Source organism: Lutra lutra, chromosome 8 (assembly GCF_902655055.1).
Source record: "Lutra lutra chromosome 8, mLutLut1.2, whole genome shotgun sequence".
NCBI lineage: Eukaryota > Metazoa > Chordata > Mammalia > Carnivora > Mustelidae > Lutra > Lutra lutra.
Window position 1 is genome coordinate 92548381 of NC_062285.1, and position 18586 is coordinate 92566966.

The window sequence follows — 18586 nt, forward strand, 5'->3', positions numbered from 1 at the left end:
CCTTAGAAACCCTCTCCCTCCACCTTCCCTACCTGCCTTTAGTTCTCTTGTCCTTGAAACAGACCACTTTCAACGTTTAAAGTGTATCTTTTGGTCAGCATGACTGTCCCACACAGGATGGTGGGATGGGGGAGTATTTGGGGGGGTCGGTATCTGTGAGTGGGTAAAGGCTCTGTGTGTTCCTCTCCTGTGCCTGCTCTAGGCAAGCATTTTTACTGCTACACTGCCCCCTAGAGGTGGTGGTGAAATCAGACCAGGGCTGCACCTGTTGGTGAGGGGAAACGTTTCCAGAAAAATACCATAGCTGTTTGAGAAGTGAAAATATTATGATAGAGGGGCACCTGGGTGGCTCGTGGTTAGGCTTCTGCCTTCAGCTCAGGTCATGATCTCAGGGTTCTGGGATCGAGCCCCGCATCGGGTTCTCTGCTCAGCAGGGAGCCTGCTTCCTCCTCTCTCTCTGCCCGCCTCTCTGCCTACTTGTGATCTCTCTCTGTCAAATAAATAAAATCTTGAAAAAAAATATGATAGAAAATGATGGCTTTGTATAGATCTCTCTGATGAAATATCCAAAGGAATCTCATTTGTTAGTTCAGCCTGGGTTACTACCCAAGGTGCACGGGGAGGTTTTTTGTTTGTTTGAATTTTTATCCCTTAAAGGGAGTTAGCTTCCTGCCCTAAGCTTTTTGTCAGAATTTATCACCAAACGATAACCTGTTTAGATTTTCTTATTTTGCAGAATCCTCAAGAATGGTATCTTGCATTTTGTGTTTGAAAGAATGGGGAGGGGCACCTGGGTGCTTCAGTAGGTTAAGCATCTGCCTTGGGTTCAAGTCATGATGTCAGGGTCCTGGGATTAAGTCCTGTGTGGGGCTCCCTGCTCAGCAGGGAGTCTGCTTCTCCCTCTTCTTCTGCCTTTCCCGCTGCTTGTGTGCTCTCTCTCAAATAAATAAAATCTTTCTTTCTCTCAAATAAATAAAATCTTAAAAAAAAAAAAGGCGGGGGGGATGTCTCTGTACTGGCAAATTCACACGAAGTGTTCACAGTGTGCCAGGCCGTATTCTCCAAACCTTAGTACGTATTAACGCCTTTTCTCCCCTGTGAGGTAGGTATTGTCAACATCCCCATCTCACAGATGAGGCGGCGCACTGAGTTCCAGCAGCTTGCCCACCGCCACGCTAAGAGAGCGGCCGAGCTGGGTCCTGGCCCCGAGCAGCCCGGCCACTTCGCTCCCCCGGAAGCTCCGTCCAGTTTTCCGATGCTCCTGCCAGCGGGAAGTCCGGGATGTTACCCGCACTGAGCGGTTTGTCAGAAAGTCAGCCTCGGTGCGGCGGGGGTGTGTGGGGCGTGGAAGGGCAGCCTCGATGTCTGAGTGCTCTGTCATCCTTGTGTGGTGTTCATTCAGCATACCACTGAGGTGGTGGTGGGTTAGCACTAACTGCCCCCCGGTGTTTTCATTCCGCAGGTTCTGTTGTGCGGGAGGCTCCCGGGGCAGCTAGCCAGGCCAGTGTTCCCGCAGCGGTTGGTACCATCGCTCCCGGCACCACCCGAAGAGCCGCCTCGGGGAATGCAGAGTTCCCGTTCGCAAAGGCTAGAGCTTTCCTCCCCCACCAAGGATGGGCCTCTGCAGAGGAACACGGGAAACCAAGTATGGAGTCTTGAAAGCGCTCCCTTGTGTGGTGCGTACAACCGCACAGTTAACCAGGTGTGCAGAAGAGCATTTTTGTACAGGAACTCCGGGAGGGAAGCGGGGGGCACGGGAGTGGGCAGCAGTAAAGAACTTTCCAGGGCGATGTCATCTCCAGGGTCGTGTTTTGGGTTTTTTGGTTGGCCCTTTTTGGTTTCACTTTGTTTTTCTGGCAGAACTTTCCCTCTAATCCTGCAAGGTGAGAACGGCAGGGAAGAGGACAGACCCTTTTGATCTTAAATAACAGTTTCCAGAGACCGCTGTGACGCACGTTTGGCTCAGGCGGGACTTGGCAGCAGCTCAGCCGCCAGAGGCCCCTCTCGGTCCCCTCTTGGAAGTGGGAATAACTGACATTCTTCCATGTTTACACACGAACAGCAGAACACCCAGGGCTCTTGGTATCCTTCCAAGGAAACTGGGGTTTTGGCTTTGTTTTTGGAAGGGAGTTACTTTAAGTGGAATAGTTACTTTCAGCCTTTCTAAATGAGCCTCACCTTTAAGGCAGCTGGGTCTTTAGTGGCACAGATCGGGGGTGCTGGCAGCCTCCCCTTGTTTTTGCCACCCTTTGTTGGCAAGAGGGATTAAAGAGATCCTGCTCAGTTCCTTTCTCTGAAGTGGGGTGCCGGGGGGGCTTTGCTCGTGAGGGCTCTCCGAGAGGGCAGGGCTCAGAGAGGGCGGGGCTGGGGGATAGAGGGACAGAGAGAGAATCTTAAGCAGACTCCCCCTGAGTGCAGAGCGTGACCAGGGGTGTGATGCAAGGCTCAGTCTTACACGGGCCTGGGACCGTGACCTGAGCTGAAATCAAGGATTGGAAGCTTAACCGACTGAGCCACCCAGGCACCCCCGAGGGCTTTCAGATCGTCAAGTGTGATAGGATTTGTTTAAATTACAGGAATTCTGGAGCAGCACACTAGAATCCTTGAATTGTTAACTATTGCTGGTAGGAAAGCAACAGCTTAAACTCCAGTGTTTTTTTTTTTTTTTTGATTAAGATTTTATTTATTTGAGAGACAGAGATCACAAGTAGGCAGAGAGGCAGGCAGAGAGAGGAGGAAGCAGGCTCCCCGCTGAGCAGAGAGCCCGACGCGGGGCTCGATCCCACGACCCTGAGATCATGACCTGAGCTGAAGGCAGAGGCTTTAACCCACTGAGCCACCCAGGTGCCCTTAAACTCCAGTGTTTTATACTGAGCTATAAATGGGGTCTTCAGATTCTTTTCAGTTTCAAATGATTTTTCCTTGCATGTGTAATCTCTCAAGGAGCATGTTGAACTCAGTGACTTTTAGGTAGTCAGGCATACATCTAATGCCTTATCAAGAAAAGACCCTTGTCAGAGAATACACGGGCAGCCATGGTAACTGGGGACTTCAGGAAAGTCCAAGTTCCATTGACTTTCTTCTGGATAAACTTTCTAATTGGCAGTTTACATGCGTTGGGGAGGGGAATGCGTCTCAAGGAAGACAACCGGTGAGGGTGTAGGGGTGTGGGTGAGGCCAGGAACAAAGTTTCTGTTCCCTTTGTCACCCTGTGTCCAACGCCCCAGCTTGCTTTATACAGTTCTGTTCTTTTGTACCTAAGGAAAGGGAGTAGAGGCACAGTGGGTCTCACAGAAAGTTTACTTGTTAGGAAGCTGGTGCTTGGGAGGGGGCAGTTTAGAATCTGTTGGAAGAACTTTCAAGGCAAAATGATGTTCCCATGCGATTCATGGACTGCACCAGACCTATCGGAGGTGCTCATTTTATTTTTTTATTATTTTTATTTTTTACAAGATTTTATTTATTTATTTGACAGAGATCACAAGCAGGCGGGGGGGCGGGGGCGGGAAGCAGGGTCCCCGCCTGAGCAGGGAGCCTGAATTCAGGGCTCCATCCCAGGACCCTGAGATATGACCTGAGCTGAAGGCAGAGGCTTAATCCACTGAGCCACCCAGGTGCCCCTATTTTATTACTATGTTTTATTTTTAAAAAAATTTTTTTTTAAGATTTTATTTATTTATTTGACAGAGAGATCACAAGTAGGCAGAGAGGCAGTCAGAGAGAGAGGAGGAAGCAGGCTCCCCACTGAGCAGAGAGCCCGATGCGGGCCTCGATCCCAGGACCCTGGGATCATGACCTGAGCCGAAGGCAGAGGCTTTAACCCACTGAGCCACCGAGGCGCCCTATTACTATGTTTTAAAAGATTTTTATTTATTTGACAGAGAGAGACACCGCAAGAGAGGGAACACAAGCAGGGGGAGTGGGAGAGGGGAAAGCAGGCCTGGATCCCAGGACCCTGAGTTCACCACCTGAGCTGACGCTTAACTAACTGAGCTGCCCAGGTGCCCTTTTTTTTTTTTTTTTAAAGATTTTATTTATTTATTGGAGAGAGAGAGAGAAAGAGAGCATGAGGAGAAAGGATAGTGGGAGAAGCAGACTCCCCACTGAGCAGGGAGCCCGATGTGGCACTTGATCCCAGGACTCCAGGATCACAACCCAAGCCAAAGGCACTCAACCACCTGAGCCACCCAGGTGCCCAGTGCCCTAATTTTATTTTTTAAATTTTTGTTTTTTAGTTTAAATTCAATTAATTAGCATATACTATATTATTAGTTTCAGAGGTAGAGGTCAGTGATTCATCAGTCTAATACCCAGTGTCATTATATCACATGCTCTCCTCAATCCCCATCCCCCCACCTGCTTCCCCTCCAGCAACCCTCAGTTTGTTTCCTATAGTTAAGAGTCTCTTATGGTTTGTCTCCCTCTCTGATTTCATTTTATTTTTTCCCTCCCTTCCCCCATGATTCTCTGTTTTGTTTCTTAAATTCCACATACGAGTGAGATCTTATAGTTGTCTCTGATTGACTGATTTCACTTAGCATAATACCTTCTAGTTCATCCACATCATGGCAAATGGCAAGTTTTTTTTTTTTTTTGATGGCTGAGTAGTATTTCATTGTATATTTAAACCACATCCTCTTTATCCATTCATCTTCAATGGAAATCTGGGCTCTTTCTGCAGTTGGCTACTGTGGACTTTGCTGCTATAAACATTGGGGAGCGCATGCCCCTCTGGATCACTACATTTGTGTCTTTGGGGTAAATCTTCAGTAGCGCAACTGCTGGGTCCTAGGGTAGCTCTTCTTTCAGCTTTTTGAGGAACCTCCGCACTGTTTTCCAGAGTGGCTGCACCTGCTTGCATTCCCAACGACTGCAGGAGGGCTCCCTTTCTCCGATCCCCAGAGGTGGCAATTTTAAAAAGGCAGATTTTTCCGCATCCCACCCCAACGCTGAATCTGTAGGTCTAGGACAGGGTTTGGCGAATCTGCCATTTTACCCAGCACCCCATACATGTTCAAGTATTAACTGCATATCTCCAGAGGGTTTCGGGGGCTGAAGGGAGACATCTGTGGACACAGGCATCCCTCTTATGCTTTTAAAAATGCACCATTTTTTACTGTAGTTGACACAGTGTTACCGTAGTTTCAGGTGCACAACATAGTGATTCAACATCTTTGTACAGCGGCTGTGCTCACCACAAGCGAGGCTACCCTGTCACCACAGAATGCTACTAGGATGCAAGTAACGATATTCCTACGCTGTCTCGGTTCTCACCGGATGTATTCATTGCACAATTGGAAACCCATGTCTCCTACTCCCCTTCACCCATTTTGCCCAACCCCCCATCTTCTTCCCCTTTGGAAACCATCTGCTCTATTTATGGATCGGTTTCTGCTTTTTTGCTCATTTATTTTTTTAGATCCCACCCATATGTGAAACCACAAGGTATCTGCTTAAACAAGGTCATTTTAAACTAAGTAATGGCAAGTCTGCAGAGGGGCTCCCTGACCTTTGGCCCTTGGCCCTGGAAAGAAGTTTTACATAAAGTAGCACCCTGTGCCTCTGACCACAGCTGCTTGGATCTTCGACTGATACAGGCTGTTGATCAGTTAGACTCTCTCAAGGTTTTAAAATCAGCACAGGAGGGGCGCCTGGGTGGCTCAGTGGGTTAAGCCACTGCCTTTGCTCAGGTCACGATCTCAGAGTCCTGGGATCGAGCCCCGCATCGGGCTCTCTGCTCAGCAGGGAGCCTGCTTCCTCCTCTCTCTGCCTGCCTCTCTGCCTGCTTGTGATCTCTCTGTCAAATAAATAAATAAAATCTTTAAAAAAAAAAATTAAAAAAAAAATCAGCACAGGAAGTCAGCAGTGTCATACTGTGACATAGTCACATACAGTGTCATAGTCAGCAGTGGGTACTCCCAGACCTCGAGGGCCTTGTGTCAGTGGGGGAGAAAGCGTGCAGAGAAAGCAGGAGAACGGGGCCAAGGGGAGCGAGGGAGAGGCTCTGGCCTCCGTGAGGGGGAGAGTGAGTTCAGAACCTACCTGCTACGTCAGCTGTCACATGCTCACGGTCCCCTCTTCCCCTGTGTTGTGTCCTTTGTCTGCACGCCGGTTGTGCTAACGTGCTCATTTCCACAGTGGGACCAAGGATGGAAAAAGGGAAATTTATAGCACGAAGTTCCTGTTAGGAAAGATGAAGGGCGTCAAATCTCTGTTTTTCTTCTTCTAGTTCTTAGGGCGGAAGCTCTCCCAAGGTAAGGAGGAGAAAGGAAGTACTGAAGAGTGGTAATAAGCGAAATAGAAAACAGAAACAAAACCAACGCCACCAAAAGCTGGTTCTTCGAGAAGCTGAGCAGAATCAGTAATCCTCTGACGGGGCTGCTGGGAAAGAAAGCGAAGGTGCATGTTAGGAATATCAGGAGTAAGAGAGGTTGACGTTGCTGAGGATTGTAGATACTCTCGGGAGGTTCATATTTTAGGCCCGAAACTGCTGTTACTGTGTTCCCCCAAAAAAGTGAGCTCTGCACATTCCTGACTCTGCCTAGTTGGTGAGTTGCATGCTTAGTGCCGATGCTGCTACTGCTTCCAGCATCTCGGTTCCCAGCAGTGATCTGTACGTACATTTCGTGAGTACGAGCAATGGTATTCTAACACCACTTAAATTTACCTTCATATTACTGGAAGGACAGTAGAATTCAGGCTTATGAAAATGAGAACTATGATTAAGGTTCCCTCCCTCTCTACTCTCAACACCATCCCTTTTTCTCCCTCTCTTCCCCCTTTTTTCCTCCTCCCTCCCTCCCTCCTTCCCTTTTTCCCTTTCCCAGTCAACAGCTTGGAATTAATTTTAATTACATTTAAAAAAGTGAGTCAATCTGGGGCACCTGCCTGGCTCTAGAACATGTGACTCTTGATCTTGGGGTTGTGACTTCAAGCCCCATGTTGGGTGTAGAGCTTACTTAAAAAATAAAACAAATTCTAAAAAGGAAAAAGTGAGTCAGTATGATTTACCATTGGGTTCTGTGATGTCTGTATTCTTTTTTTTTTTTTTTAAAGATTTTATTTATTTTATTTGACAGACAGAGATCACAAGTAGGCAGAGAGGCAGGCAGAGAGAGGAAGGGAAGCAGGCTCCCCGCTGAGCAGAGAGCCCGATGCGGGGCTCGATCCCAGGACCCTGGGATCATGACCTGAGCCGAAGGCAGCGGCCTAACCCACTGAGCCACCCAGGCGCCCCCCTTTTTTTTTTTTTTAATTTTATTTATTTGACAGAGAGGGAACACAAGCAGGGGGAGTGGGAGTGGGAGAAGCAGCCTTACCGCTGAGGAGGGAGCCCGATGCAGGGCTCAATCTCAGGCCCCTGGGATCATGACCTGAGCTGAAGGCAGAGGCTTTAAACCCACTGAGCCACCCAGGCGCCCCGATACCTGTATTCTTATAGCCACCTGTTTAACTTTTCACTTCATATTGGTTCTGTTCTTTGAGAAAAAGAGACTTGAGTAGAACACGAAGATTTTAATTTCTTTCATTCAGTGTGTATCTATAAATCACCCTGAAGATGGTAGGTATTGGGTGGATTCTGGTGGGAAAGAGCCTCCTGGCCCTTCACTTTGTGGAAACCAGTCCACGTGCAATACGAACTGGTATATGTTGGGAAAGTACAGAGTGGTATGAGCATTTACAGGGTTGGAGAAGCTTCCTTCTGGAGGTGATGTAGAGCCACTAGCTTAAGGATCGGTAGGGGTTGCCTCGCAGATTCCCTAACTTACGTGAACGTTCTTTACACAGTGGGGACTGGTTTCTGGAGTCCTTTTGGCAGTATGTCTTATCAGTGTCACTCTTGCTGGTTTTGCTCCGTTATGAGAAAAGGACTTGAGGGCTAAAACACAGTCTCTAAATAAAGAGTTCATCTTCGGCAAGGGCAGAGTTCAAACTAACAGTGGCCATCGCCCTGGAGCAAACCATTTTTCCCCCTGTAAAGTAGAGAGAGCCTTGGCTGTTCGCTTGCCTCCCAGGGCTGATGTGAGGACCAAACACCATGATGAATGTGAAGGTATTTTTGTCTCCTATAAAGCCCTATATTGTGTAAGGTTACTGGTATTGTTTTCCAGGTTCTTTTTTTTTTTTTTTTAAGAATTTTTTTTTTTTTAAGATTTTATTTATTTATTTGACAGAGATCACAAGCAGGCAAAGAGGCAGGCAGAGAGGGAGGAAGGGAAGCAGACTCCTTGTTGAGCAGAGAGCCTGACACGGGGCTCGATCCCAGGACCTTGGGATCATGACCTGAGCCAGAGGCAGAGGCTTCAACCCACTGAGCCACCCAGGTGCCCTTTTTAAAAGATTTTATTTATTTATTTGACAGAGATCACAAGTAGGCAGAGGGGGGGGAGGAAGCAGGCCCCCTGCTGAGCAGAGAGCCCAACGTGGGGCTCGATACCAGGACACAGATCATGACCTGAGCCGAAAGCAGAGGCTTTAACCCACTGAGCCACCCAGGTACCCCTGTTTTCCAGGTTCTTGTTCCTAACATGGAGTTAATTACTGGCTGCTTTACCACTGGGCTAAGATGCTCACCTATCCTGTTGACACTAAAATTCATCTAGAAGCATCACCTAGGATGCAGTTTCCAAAAGGGACATTTTCTGAAGCAAAAACATTTTTTTTTTAAAAGATTTTATTTATTTATTTGACAGAGTTCACAAGTAGGCAGAGAGGCAGGCAGAGAGAGAGAGAGAGAGGGAAGCAGGCTCCCTGCTGAGCAGAGAGCCCAATGCGGGACTGGATCCCAGGAACCTGAGATCATGACCTGAGCCGAAGGCAGTGGCTTAACCCACTGAGCCACCCAGGCACCCAAGCAAAAACATTTTTTATTTGTTCTTCAAACTCTGGCTTAGGAAGGGCAACAGTTAAAGCAAATCTGAGAACACTCAAGATTCCAAGGGTGATTGGTAGGACCCAAGTAATCCGCATTCAGTGTCGTCCCTCGCACTGCCTGTAAATACGGTGCCAGAGTAGTGTGGCCTGTCTTCCTGACAAGTCACAACCACTGTGCTCAGAGCTGCTGGGACTGGGGATCCCTGTGCTGTCCGCTCCGGTGAGGCAAGAGCGACACTGAGAGACCCAGACCAGAGGGCCACCCATAGGCGCAGCCCGGGGACTTCCCCCTTGTTTCTAGTCGGTGTGGTCATGCGTGTGAGAGCAGCACCCCCCCAGCCCCCTCGGACAGGACTCTCCCTGGGGACCGGGCTTACCATCTGCAGTGCTCAGCATTTCTTAGTCCATCTGGAATCAGCTGGTTGGGCAGGTTTTGAGACAGGCCAGGGCTGCTCTACAGGCTGACCGTGAACCCCGGCAGTCGCTAGGGCCTCCCGCGGCACCACACAGGGCCAGATGACCTGCGCGGTGCTGAGGACCAGACTTGGTACACCAGGCTTCATTTTCCATGGGAGCCACCATAAAGGCAGAGCTGTAGGTCGAAGGCTCCCCTGACAGATGACAACGTTGGCGAAGAGAATCCCAGGTGTCATGTTGATCTCAGGCCTGATGACATTGCTGCTCGCCTGATCTGAGAGGTGCTGGCAGATGGGGGTACTGGGGAAGCCACGTATACAGAGGAGCCATTTCTCAGACTTAAGCAGGACAGACTGCACTGCGTTTCTGAGCTACTTGGCTAGCACTGGGACGAGGCAAAGGAGTGGTAGGGATGATCGTGTTTTGGACAATGGGGGGCCTGGCTTCCCAAATCAAGTACCAAGTGTCCACGTGCTGTAGCCGCTGAAAGAGCTGGTCACCCCCCACGCAGCACTCTCTCCCCTGCTCAGCTTCTGGGAGGTACAGAGACGTGCTGGAGAGAAGACTGGATTTGCGACTGGAGCCTGCCAGCCCAGAGTCCGTGAAAGTGTTTTCCAACATGCGCTGAGAACATCTAAGCAACCATTCCAAAGAAGCTTTTACTTGGTTTTGGAACTGTAGCTGGGAGCCTGTTTATTTATATTCTTCATGCACATAATACATGTAAAACTCTTTGCCACCTTGGAGATAAGGTGAGCCTCTTACCACTAGACAGCTTTGTCCTGTCTTGGGTACCTACAAAGAAAGTTATGGTTTGTCTCCCTCTCTGATTTCATTTTATTTTTTCAAATAAATTTTATTTTTTTGCCACTCAGTTTTGGCAAAAAGCTTGCCTGTTTCCTTCTTGGTAAACAAGTTTTGTCATCGTATCAGTCCTGTATTGCTGCATATTACTTCCAAATCAGCTTAAACACAGATTCTATTGCATGGTTTCTGTGGGTTTGGAGATGGGAAAGCAGCTTAGCTGGATGGTTCTGGCTTGGGTGGCTCTTTGGGAGATGGTGGTTCGGGGGCGGCAGCCCTGGTTAGCACCCTAAGCCTTGACCGGGCTGGGCTAGAGGATCTGCTTCTGAGAGGGCTTGCTCCCCTGGCTGGCTGGCAAGGTGGGGCTGGTCATTTGCAGGAAGGCTCAGATCCTCACCCAGACCCAACCATAGGACTGCTGGCGTGTCTTCGTAACATGGCAGCAGGTTTCCTCCGGAGTCATCCAAGAGAGAAAAGAGAAGCGATGAGGTCTTCCGTGATCTAGCTTCGGAAGTCACACGGATCCCAGTATCTTGGCTGCTCGGTTACCACAGCTGTTCTGGAAATACATGAGATCTGGAGAGAGGAGCTGTTTTTGGCTTCTTTTCCAACAGCCATGCTCTGGAGTGGGATAAGAAACCACTGCATGGTAGGGACACCCCCCCCTTCTTAGTCTGAAACTAGTTTCCCTGTGAATCCAGGTACTAGGGACAAGTCCTCCCTCCCACCCCCTTTTCTTGCAGTCCGTTAGTACTTGCTTTATGTATTTAGATGCTCCTATGTTGGGCGCATAGATGCTACAGGAATGTTTAGAAACATACCCTCTTGGGGCGCCTGGGTGGCTCAGTGGGTTAAAGCCTCTGCCTTCGGCTCAGGTCATGATCCCAGGGTCCTGGGATCGAGCCCCGCATCGGGCTCTCTGCTCGGCAGGGAGCCTGCTTCCTCCTCTATCTGCCTGCCTCTCTGCCTACTTGTGATCTCTGTCAAATAAAATAAATAAAATCTAAAAAAAACAAAAAACAAAACATACGCTCTTGTTGGGTTGACCCCTTTACCATTATGTAATGTCCTGCTTTTTTTTTTCTTTGTTTAGATTTATTTGACAGAGAGAGATCACAAGTAGGCAGAGAGGCAGGCAGAGAGAGAGAGAGGAGGAAGCAGGCTCCCTGCTGAGCAGAGAGCCCAATGTGGGGCTTGATCCCAGGACCCCGGGGTCATGACCTGAGCTGAAGGCAGAGGCTTTAACCCACTGAACCACCCAGGTGCCCCTGTCCTGCTTTATATGTTAGCCTTTTTTTGTTTTGTTTTGTTTTGTTTTGTTTTTTTTAAGATTTTATTTATTTGTCAGAGAGAGAGAGGGAGAGAGAACAAGCACAGGCAGACAGAATGGCAGGCAGAGGCAGAGGGAGAAGCAGGCTCCCTGATGAGCAAGGAGCCCGATGTGGGACTCTATCCCAGGACACTGGGATCATGACCTGAGCCGAAGGCAGCTGCTTAACCAACTGAGCCACCCAGGCGCCCCATGTTAGCCTTTGTTTTAAAGTCCATTTTGTCTATATATAGCTGCTGCCTTGATCTCTTTTGGCTCCTTTCCATGGAATATCGAAATTTTTTATCCACTTCAGCTGTGTGTATCCTTAGAGCTGAAGTGAGTCCCTTGTCGGCAGCATGTGCCTGGGTCTTGTGTTTTTTGTGATTGGAGAATTTAGGTCTTTTCCTTTTTTGAAAGTGGGTTCCACGCTGGATGTGGGGGTTCAGCATGGGGCTGAACTCATGACCCTGTGATCAAGACCTGAGATCAAGAGTTGGACGCTCAACCGAGTGAGCCACCCAGGTGTCCCAGGTTGTTACATTGAAGCATTGATACGTATGTACTTAACTGCCATTTTGACATTTTAAATTTATTATTTTCACTGCCATTTGTTAATTATTTTCTGGCGTTTTATAGCTCCTGTTTCTTGGTTTCTTCTTTTGTAGTTTGGGGACTTTTCTGTATCTTCTACTGGCTTTTGTATGGTGGTTACTATGAGGCTTAGAGATAACTTCTGTTTCTACCAGTCTAAATGGATAATTTAAGTTTGAACACATTTTTATTATTACCCCCCCCCAATGTTAGGTCACATTTTACAACTTTTATCTTGTGTAGCCCTTATTATACTTCTGTCTTTTGATCTTCTACTACCTTGAAATTAATCCATGACCTTTAGTATATATATCCCTTTACTGGTATATTTTCAAGTATCTTGTGGCTAATTAGCACCCTTTTGGCTTAAAAAAGTCCCTTTGACGTTTTTTTGTAAGGGCAGTTTAGTGGTGATGAAATCTTTTAGCTTTTGCTTGTCTGGGAAACTTCCTCCTTCAAATCTGAGTAACTTTGCTAGAGGAGTATTCTTGTTTGGAACTTTTTTTTTCAATCTATATACTGTCCTAGATGTCAGAAACGGAGTAATTCCATTTCCTAACTAAGCTCGCTGCCTGGTAGTGTAGGCATGTGTATGGATAATGGAGGAGGGAAAAATCCTTCTTAGATCAGAGACAACAGAGTTTAACAGAAAGATGGCTTTGTGAGCTTGGATAAATTCAGCTGAAGGAAAAAAACCTATTCTGTAGAGGTCTTCTATCACAATAAATACTAATTACAAGTATTCTCTGAATCTCTCCATCCTGTCAGCATCAGTCAGACCAGATTAAGAGAATATATTTAAGATTATTTTAGAGGGGGAGAGTGTGTGTGCATTCATGAGCGAGGGGAAGGGCAGACAGAGAGGGAATGGATCTCACGCAGACTCCCTGTGTAGTGTGGAGCCTGATGCAGGGCTCGATCTCATGACCCTGAGACCGTGACCTGAGCTGAAATCCAAAGTCAGATGCTTAACTGACTTGAGCCACCCAGGCTCCCTAGGTTAAGGGAGTATTTATGGATCTCAGTTCTCCTGGGTACAAGGTGGTCATGGAAGTTTCCTCTGAAAAACCCAGTATTAGAATAGTTTACTATCTCCTCTGTGACAGTCCAGGAGCAGGCTCCCATGTCCCATATCTAAATCTTGTCTTCTGTGGGAATTCCTAAGCCATCCATGGAGGTCTTAGCACAGGGCTTCCAGCTTGGGGACTTGGGGTTCTCTGGTTGTCTGCTCTTCCCACAACACACTTCAGGGTAAGCACATGACCAGCCTTTCAAGCCCCTTGCTAGTACAGAAAGATGAAACAAAGACCAAGTTTTATAGGGGATGTGGTTCAACAGGGCAGTGTACAGTCTCAGTGGGAATAGGTGGGATAAGGCAGAAAAATGGATGGGGCACCGGGCTACCTCAGTGGGTAGATAGCATCCAACTCCGGATCTTGGGGTTGTGAGTTTGAGTCCCACATTGGGTGGAGAGATTACTTAAATGAAATATCTTAAAAGATTGATCTGGTAGAGTCTATACTTGGCCTTACTTTGTCTATACAAAGAAATGTTTTTTTTCGTTAGATTCACCTTGTGATACACTCAAGTTACTTTTTTGGAATTTACCCAAGCATTAGCGGAATATATAGAAATATACTTCTTTTTAGACACTTTTAAAAAAGATTTTAAGTAATCTCTCTACCCAATGTGGGGCTTGAACTCATGACCCCAAGATCAAGAGCCACATGCTCTACTCAGTGAGCCAGCCAGGTGCCCCTCAGTTTGTTAATTAATTAAAAGATATATTTGACAGAGATCACAAGTAGGCAGAGAGGCAGGCAGAGACAGAGAGAAGAGGAAGCAGGCTCCCTGCTGAGCAGAGAGCCTGATGCTGGGCTTGATCCCGTGACCCTGGGATCATGACCTGAGCTGAAGGCAGAGGCTTTAACCCACCTAGCTGAGCCACCCAGGCACCCCTAATTTTTAAAGATTTTGTTTATTTGACACACAGATCACAAGTAGGCAGAGAGGCAGGCAAAGAGAGAGGGAAGCAGGCTCCCTGCTGAACAGAGAACCCGATGCGGGGCTTGATCCCAGGACCCTGAGCTGAAGGCAGAGGTTTAACCCACTGAGCCACCCAGGCACCCCTCAAATTGACAGTGATCTGGCAACTTTATGGTTGTCCTCGAACATCCTGTTTTTCTACTTGGTTTTCATAATTTGTAAGATATGAGGCAACCTCTTAGGTCAGGGATTGGCAAATCCTGGCCTGTTTGGTAAGTAAAATTTACCAAACATAACTACTCATACTAAGTACTGTGTTCCAACAGCAGAGGTAAGTAATTGTGATAGAGACATCCCTTGAAGAACAAGTCTGTCAGCCCCCATCTAAAGTCCTTTGTTTAGGGCACTACATCACATGAATGGACATCAAGGGAAAGCACCTTGGAAGTTAAGCTTACTTGTACCTAATTTAAAGTCTGCTAGGATAAGACTTTTCCTGCAAAGTGGTAAATGCATAAAGATTTATCATTTTTCTCCATGGTGCTCATTTAAGGCTATCGGTCAGCAGGAGAGCATGTACAGGAGAGCTTTCCAGGTAGAGACTACAGCATCCAAGGAGGAAAGGTCTGTTCTTCAGTCTTAGGTGAGTGACAAAAAGATTAACCGGCATCTTGTCAGAATGTCTACTTGTGGACTAAAACAAAGGACACATTCCCACTAGAACAGAAATAAATTTTAATTTGTTGAAAAGTGCAGCAGTGAACAGGGTCTTTTGAAGGGCACTTTCTAAGTCAGGTGACTGAGATGACACAAAGCCAGGGCAGAGTAACTTTTAGGAACAGATGACACAAACACAGGAATTCACAGAGGTCATGGGACCTAAGTGGTCAAAGTAAAGAACCCAAATACTCCATCTAATTCATTGGTGGATCAATGGTGGAAATATCCTTTGCTTTACCTTAATAAGGACCCTGGAACAGGCTATCTTCTTTGTTAAAGCACTAATCCTTAGACACCAAAAATAAATTTAAGAATATTTCTCACAGATCAAGGTATAACTTCCACGGCTATGGTCAGTATTTTGTACAAATCCTTAGTATTGTGAATTAAAACATTTTACAACAGTACTGTTGGTCAAATTCAAAGATGCTCAAAAGGGGTTCTCCACTGGATATTTGAGGGGAAGCTTTTAATAGGAAATCTTATAAGGCAAAAATCTCTGTTCATTCCTGTGGCCTTGGGTCACTCCTAATGGTTATACAATTTTCTCCTCTGAAGGGCACCAACCAGTCCAGACCTGGCCTTCGTAAAAGAGAAAATAATCAAAATCCAAATTCATACAGTTACGAGAGAAAGAAGCCAAGCCTCTTGCAATGTGTTCCTTGTACATACATTCTGTAAAGTTCAGTGCATTTGGTAGTCTGCTAGGCTATGAACTTGAGAGATGATTTTAGTACAGATCCAGAATGAAGCCAGTCTAAGAAAAAGTCAGATTATAGGCCATTCCCAAGTTAGTAGGAAATGTACCAAATACAGGAGGTACACAGAGCGGGCATCCCATCCCCACCACCCGAACACGGTCCGCTGAGTGTTCAGAGCGGTGTGGCAAGGTTCCTATGGGCAGCGGTCTTGGGTCACTCTTATGACTTCACCTGCTCTCAGGAGCCAGCATCAGAAAACTGAATAATAGGACATCACAATATAAGACCTGGTAAGAGTTGGTTTCTTTTTATTCGGGAATAACTATGGTCAACTTTGAGTAAGGTAGAAGTTGACTGATTAATGTTAAGAATCAAAGTGTAGAATAAAGCTGATACCCATATGTAACATTGTAGTTTGCTTTTTAATCACATAATATGTAGAATATCTTCCCCTAAAACATTCACAGCAGAGGTGTTCATTTTACTTGCCAGTTTCACCTCTAAATACCACCACAGTTACTGGGATTGCATGAGGTAAAGGAACAACCCAAAGGCTATTAACCCAACATGGCTCCAGATCTGGAGTTCTGATAGAGATGTTGCTTACAGCCATGTCTTACAAAGTGCTAAAAGCTCGACCTAAGACCTTAAATAAAGCTAAAATCCCTATTGCCTGAGTTGAACAGGTTATAAACCACAGCTCTCTTCCTCCTCCCCCTGCTGTTCCAACCACAGATTAGCTTTCTTGTGAAGAAACCAATAGAAACCAGATTGGTCTTGGAGCCCAGAAACCTACTAATGTAGGAAACCTCCTCAAGGTCTGGCTTTGACAGGGGAACAGTGAATGAGGCCCAAATTACGCGAGACTCCAAACCCTCAGGCAGAACTTCTCTACAGGGGAAGAGAGTAGGGTGAAGCAGGCTGGAACTCCTCGTCACCTGTGCTGGAGGAACAGAATGTCCACAAAATGCGGTGTCAAAACCAAATCCAGGCTCCTGCCACACAGGCACTTACGCCGTCCCAGCTGCAGCCCTTCCACCCGTCAAGCTGTGAGCCTGGCCGCAGAGGCCTTCAAAGGGCAACCTTCACCAGCCCTTAGAAGTTCTTTCTCTCTGCTGAGATCCCTAAGCCACTTTGTTGTTCAGATCTCAGAGGGGTAATAATCAAGAGAAGAGACGTTCCCTCTTGTGGTTAGCGTGTGGTGAGCAGCCCCCTGGAAGGAGATGGCTGTCACCTTTTAGAACTACCTGGAATTAGCCTTTACCGAAAACTTACTGTTCTCTTTCAGTGTAGCACCAGCCCAGAATGCAAAAGAAACGAAAACAAGAAAAACCCAACAACAGAAAACAGTGCTTGGTTGACAGGTTTGGAATTTGTGACCTTATCACATTGTGATGTGGATATTATAAACAAAGTATTTCCACTAATCTGACAACGGTGGTACTTCTTGCTCTGATGGTTATTCAAGGCGTGTGATGTTGGTATTTGTGAGAGTGAAGTGGTTGAGCTGTAAAATATTACCCCCGCCCCCAAAGTACCGCCGTTTATCTGAGTGGACTTACAGATTCAGACTGACCACACGGGGAATCATCAGGAACTGGAACCCCAGGAAAGGGAGCATTTGTGATTAGCTGAACGAGGGATCAGGGCCAGCCATCCCTGACGGAGGGGCAGAGTTCACAGTTTAACACATTGCACAAGGTGGTCAGCTGACTGGGTTGCCTTTTCAGACAGGACCTAGAGCCAGTCCAGAAAGTCTTCCAGGCGCGGTCTTGCGGACTAGCTACAGATACCTACTACAATCACTTCTTCAGACAGAGGCGTGCGGGGACCCAGTGCAGAGGTTGCTACAGAGGAGGTTTTGAAAACCTTCGAGTCCTGACACTGCCATGATTGTTGAACATGAGACGAGGATCAAACCTGTATCTGGGGAGGGGAGAAAAAGGATGTCACATTAACCCGAGTTGGCCACTGAGTACTTCAGTCAGAATGTTCAGTGGGGGGACGCCTAGGTGGCTCAGTTGGTTAAGCAGCTGCCTTCGGCTCAGGTCATGATCCTAGTGTCCTGGGATCGAGTCCCACATTGGGCTCCTTGCTCGGCGGGGAGCCTGCTTCTCCCTCTGCCTCTGCCTGCCATTCTGTCTGCCTGTGCTCGCTCTCTCTCCCTCTCTCTCTGACAAATAAAATCTTAAAAAAAAAAAAAATGTTCAGTGGGAAGGATGGCAGGAAGGAAGATTAAATGAACCATTAAATCACTAAGGAAGGAATCCAGTAGCAAAGTCTGTAGTACAAAACAGAAGCACTGGATAATGAAGAGCATTTCCAGCACAAGGAAGCAAGCATAGAACAATGTAGTGAAAAGCAAAGAGGAGAAAAACAAGGTTATTCTTGGAGAGGCATTAGGAGGCAGCAAGATTTGAGGTGGGTTTTTTTTTCCCCCCTCTTTTTAGGGGCGGTTTGGAGGCATCCTGAGGGTTTAAAGCAGCCTAATGGCAGTCTAGCCCTTGCTGGAACCCTAGCAGCCGCTTCAAAGCCCTTCCATTCACCGTTCAGACAGAACGACAGGTAAGAGCACAGGTGTGCATCTCAGACACAAGTAGTTTCCATCTGGCTCATCATGAACTGAGGTAGGTCATTAACCTATGGCTACCACTAAAATAGTAAGGCAGTTCAATTTCTGTGAAATATCTGCCATTCAGCTTTTATTCTTTTCCTTCTCTGGTAAAATTAGATTAGCTGGAAAGACAATTTACATGTGTAGTCTAGACATAACACTGTATTTTACTTTTACCTGCAATTTTTTGGGATAAACTTAACCAGCATTATTTGAGAACAAGGGTGAGCCATACACTCTCTGTCCCAACGACGCAACTTAGTTACTGTATGTAAATGAATGAATGTGGCTATTTTCAAAGGGTGGTGGCTGGACTGGGCCTATAGGATCTAGTCTGCTGACCTCCATTTTCAGAGGATTCCACAGGCCTAGGTGTGTGGTGGGAAAGGATAAGCTACTGCTAAGGAATTTAAAAGCAACCAGGTGGGTGAAATAGCTGAGGCTAACACGAGGAAAGCCGGCATCTACAGTCTCGGTTATAAGCTTCATAGCAAGACAATTAAATTATAGTTTCAACAAACAATGCTTGCCTGGGAGTCAGGAGGTCTTGCTCTATCAGCTCTAATG

At 46.9% G+C, this 18586-nt stretch overlaps 1 protein-coding gene and 1 long non-coding RNA gene across 3 annotated transcripts in view; one reads left to right on the plus strand and one right to left on the minus strand.

Moving 5' to 3' along the window:
• Window positions 1-899: 899 nt before the first annotated feature.
• Window positions 900-14921, plus strand: LOC125106021 (uncharacterized). Its single transcript, XR_007129206.1, has 2 exons — window positions 900-1702; window positions 14538-14921. It is a non-coding gene; the product is annotated as an uncharacterized LOC125106021 (long non-coding RNA).
• GNS (glucosamine (N-acetyl)-6-sulfatase) overlaps window positions 14703-18586 on the minus strand; it is a 52491-nt gene continuing 48607 nt past the window's right edge. Inside the window, exons 14-15 of one of the 2 annotated variants that reach the window (XR_007129205.1) lie at window positions 17203-17331; window positions 14703-15663 (exon numbers count right to left, since the gene is read on the minus strand). Coding sequence is in view for 1 of the 2 variants with exons in the window: in XM_047739444.1 (XP_047595400.1) it covers window positions 17253-17331 (79 nt within the window). In the remaining variant the exon portion in view is untranslated. Of the gene's footprint in view, window positions 17332-18586 lie in introns of both variants that reach the window. The other variant, XM_047739444.1, reaches the window with a different exon arrangement.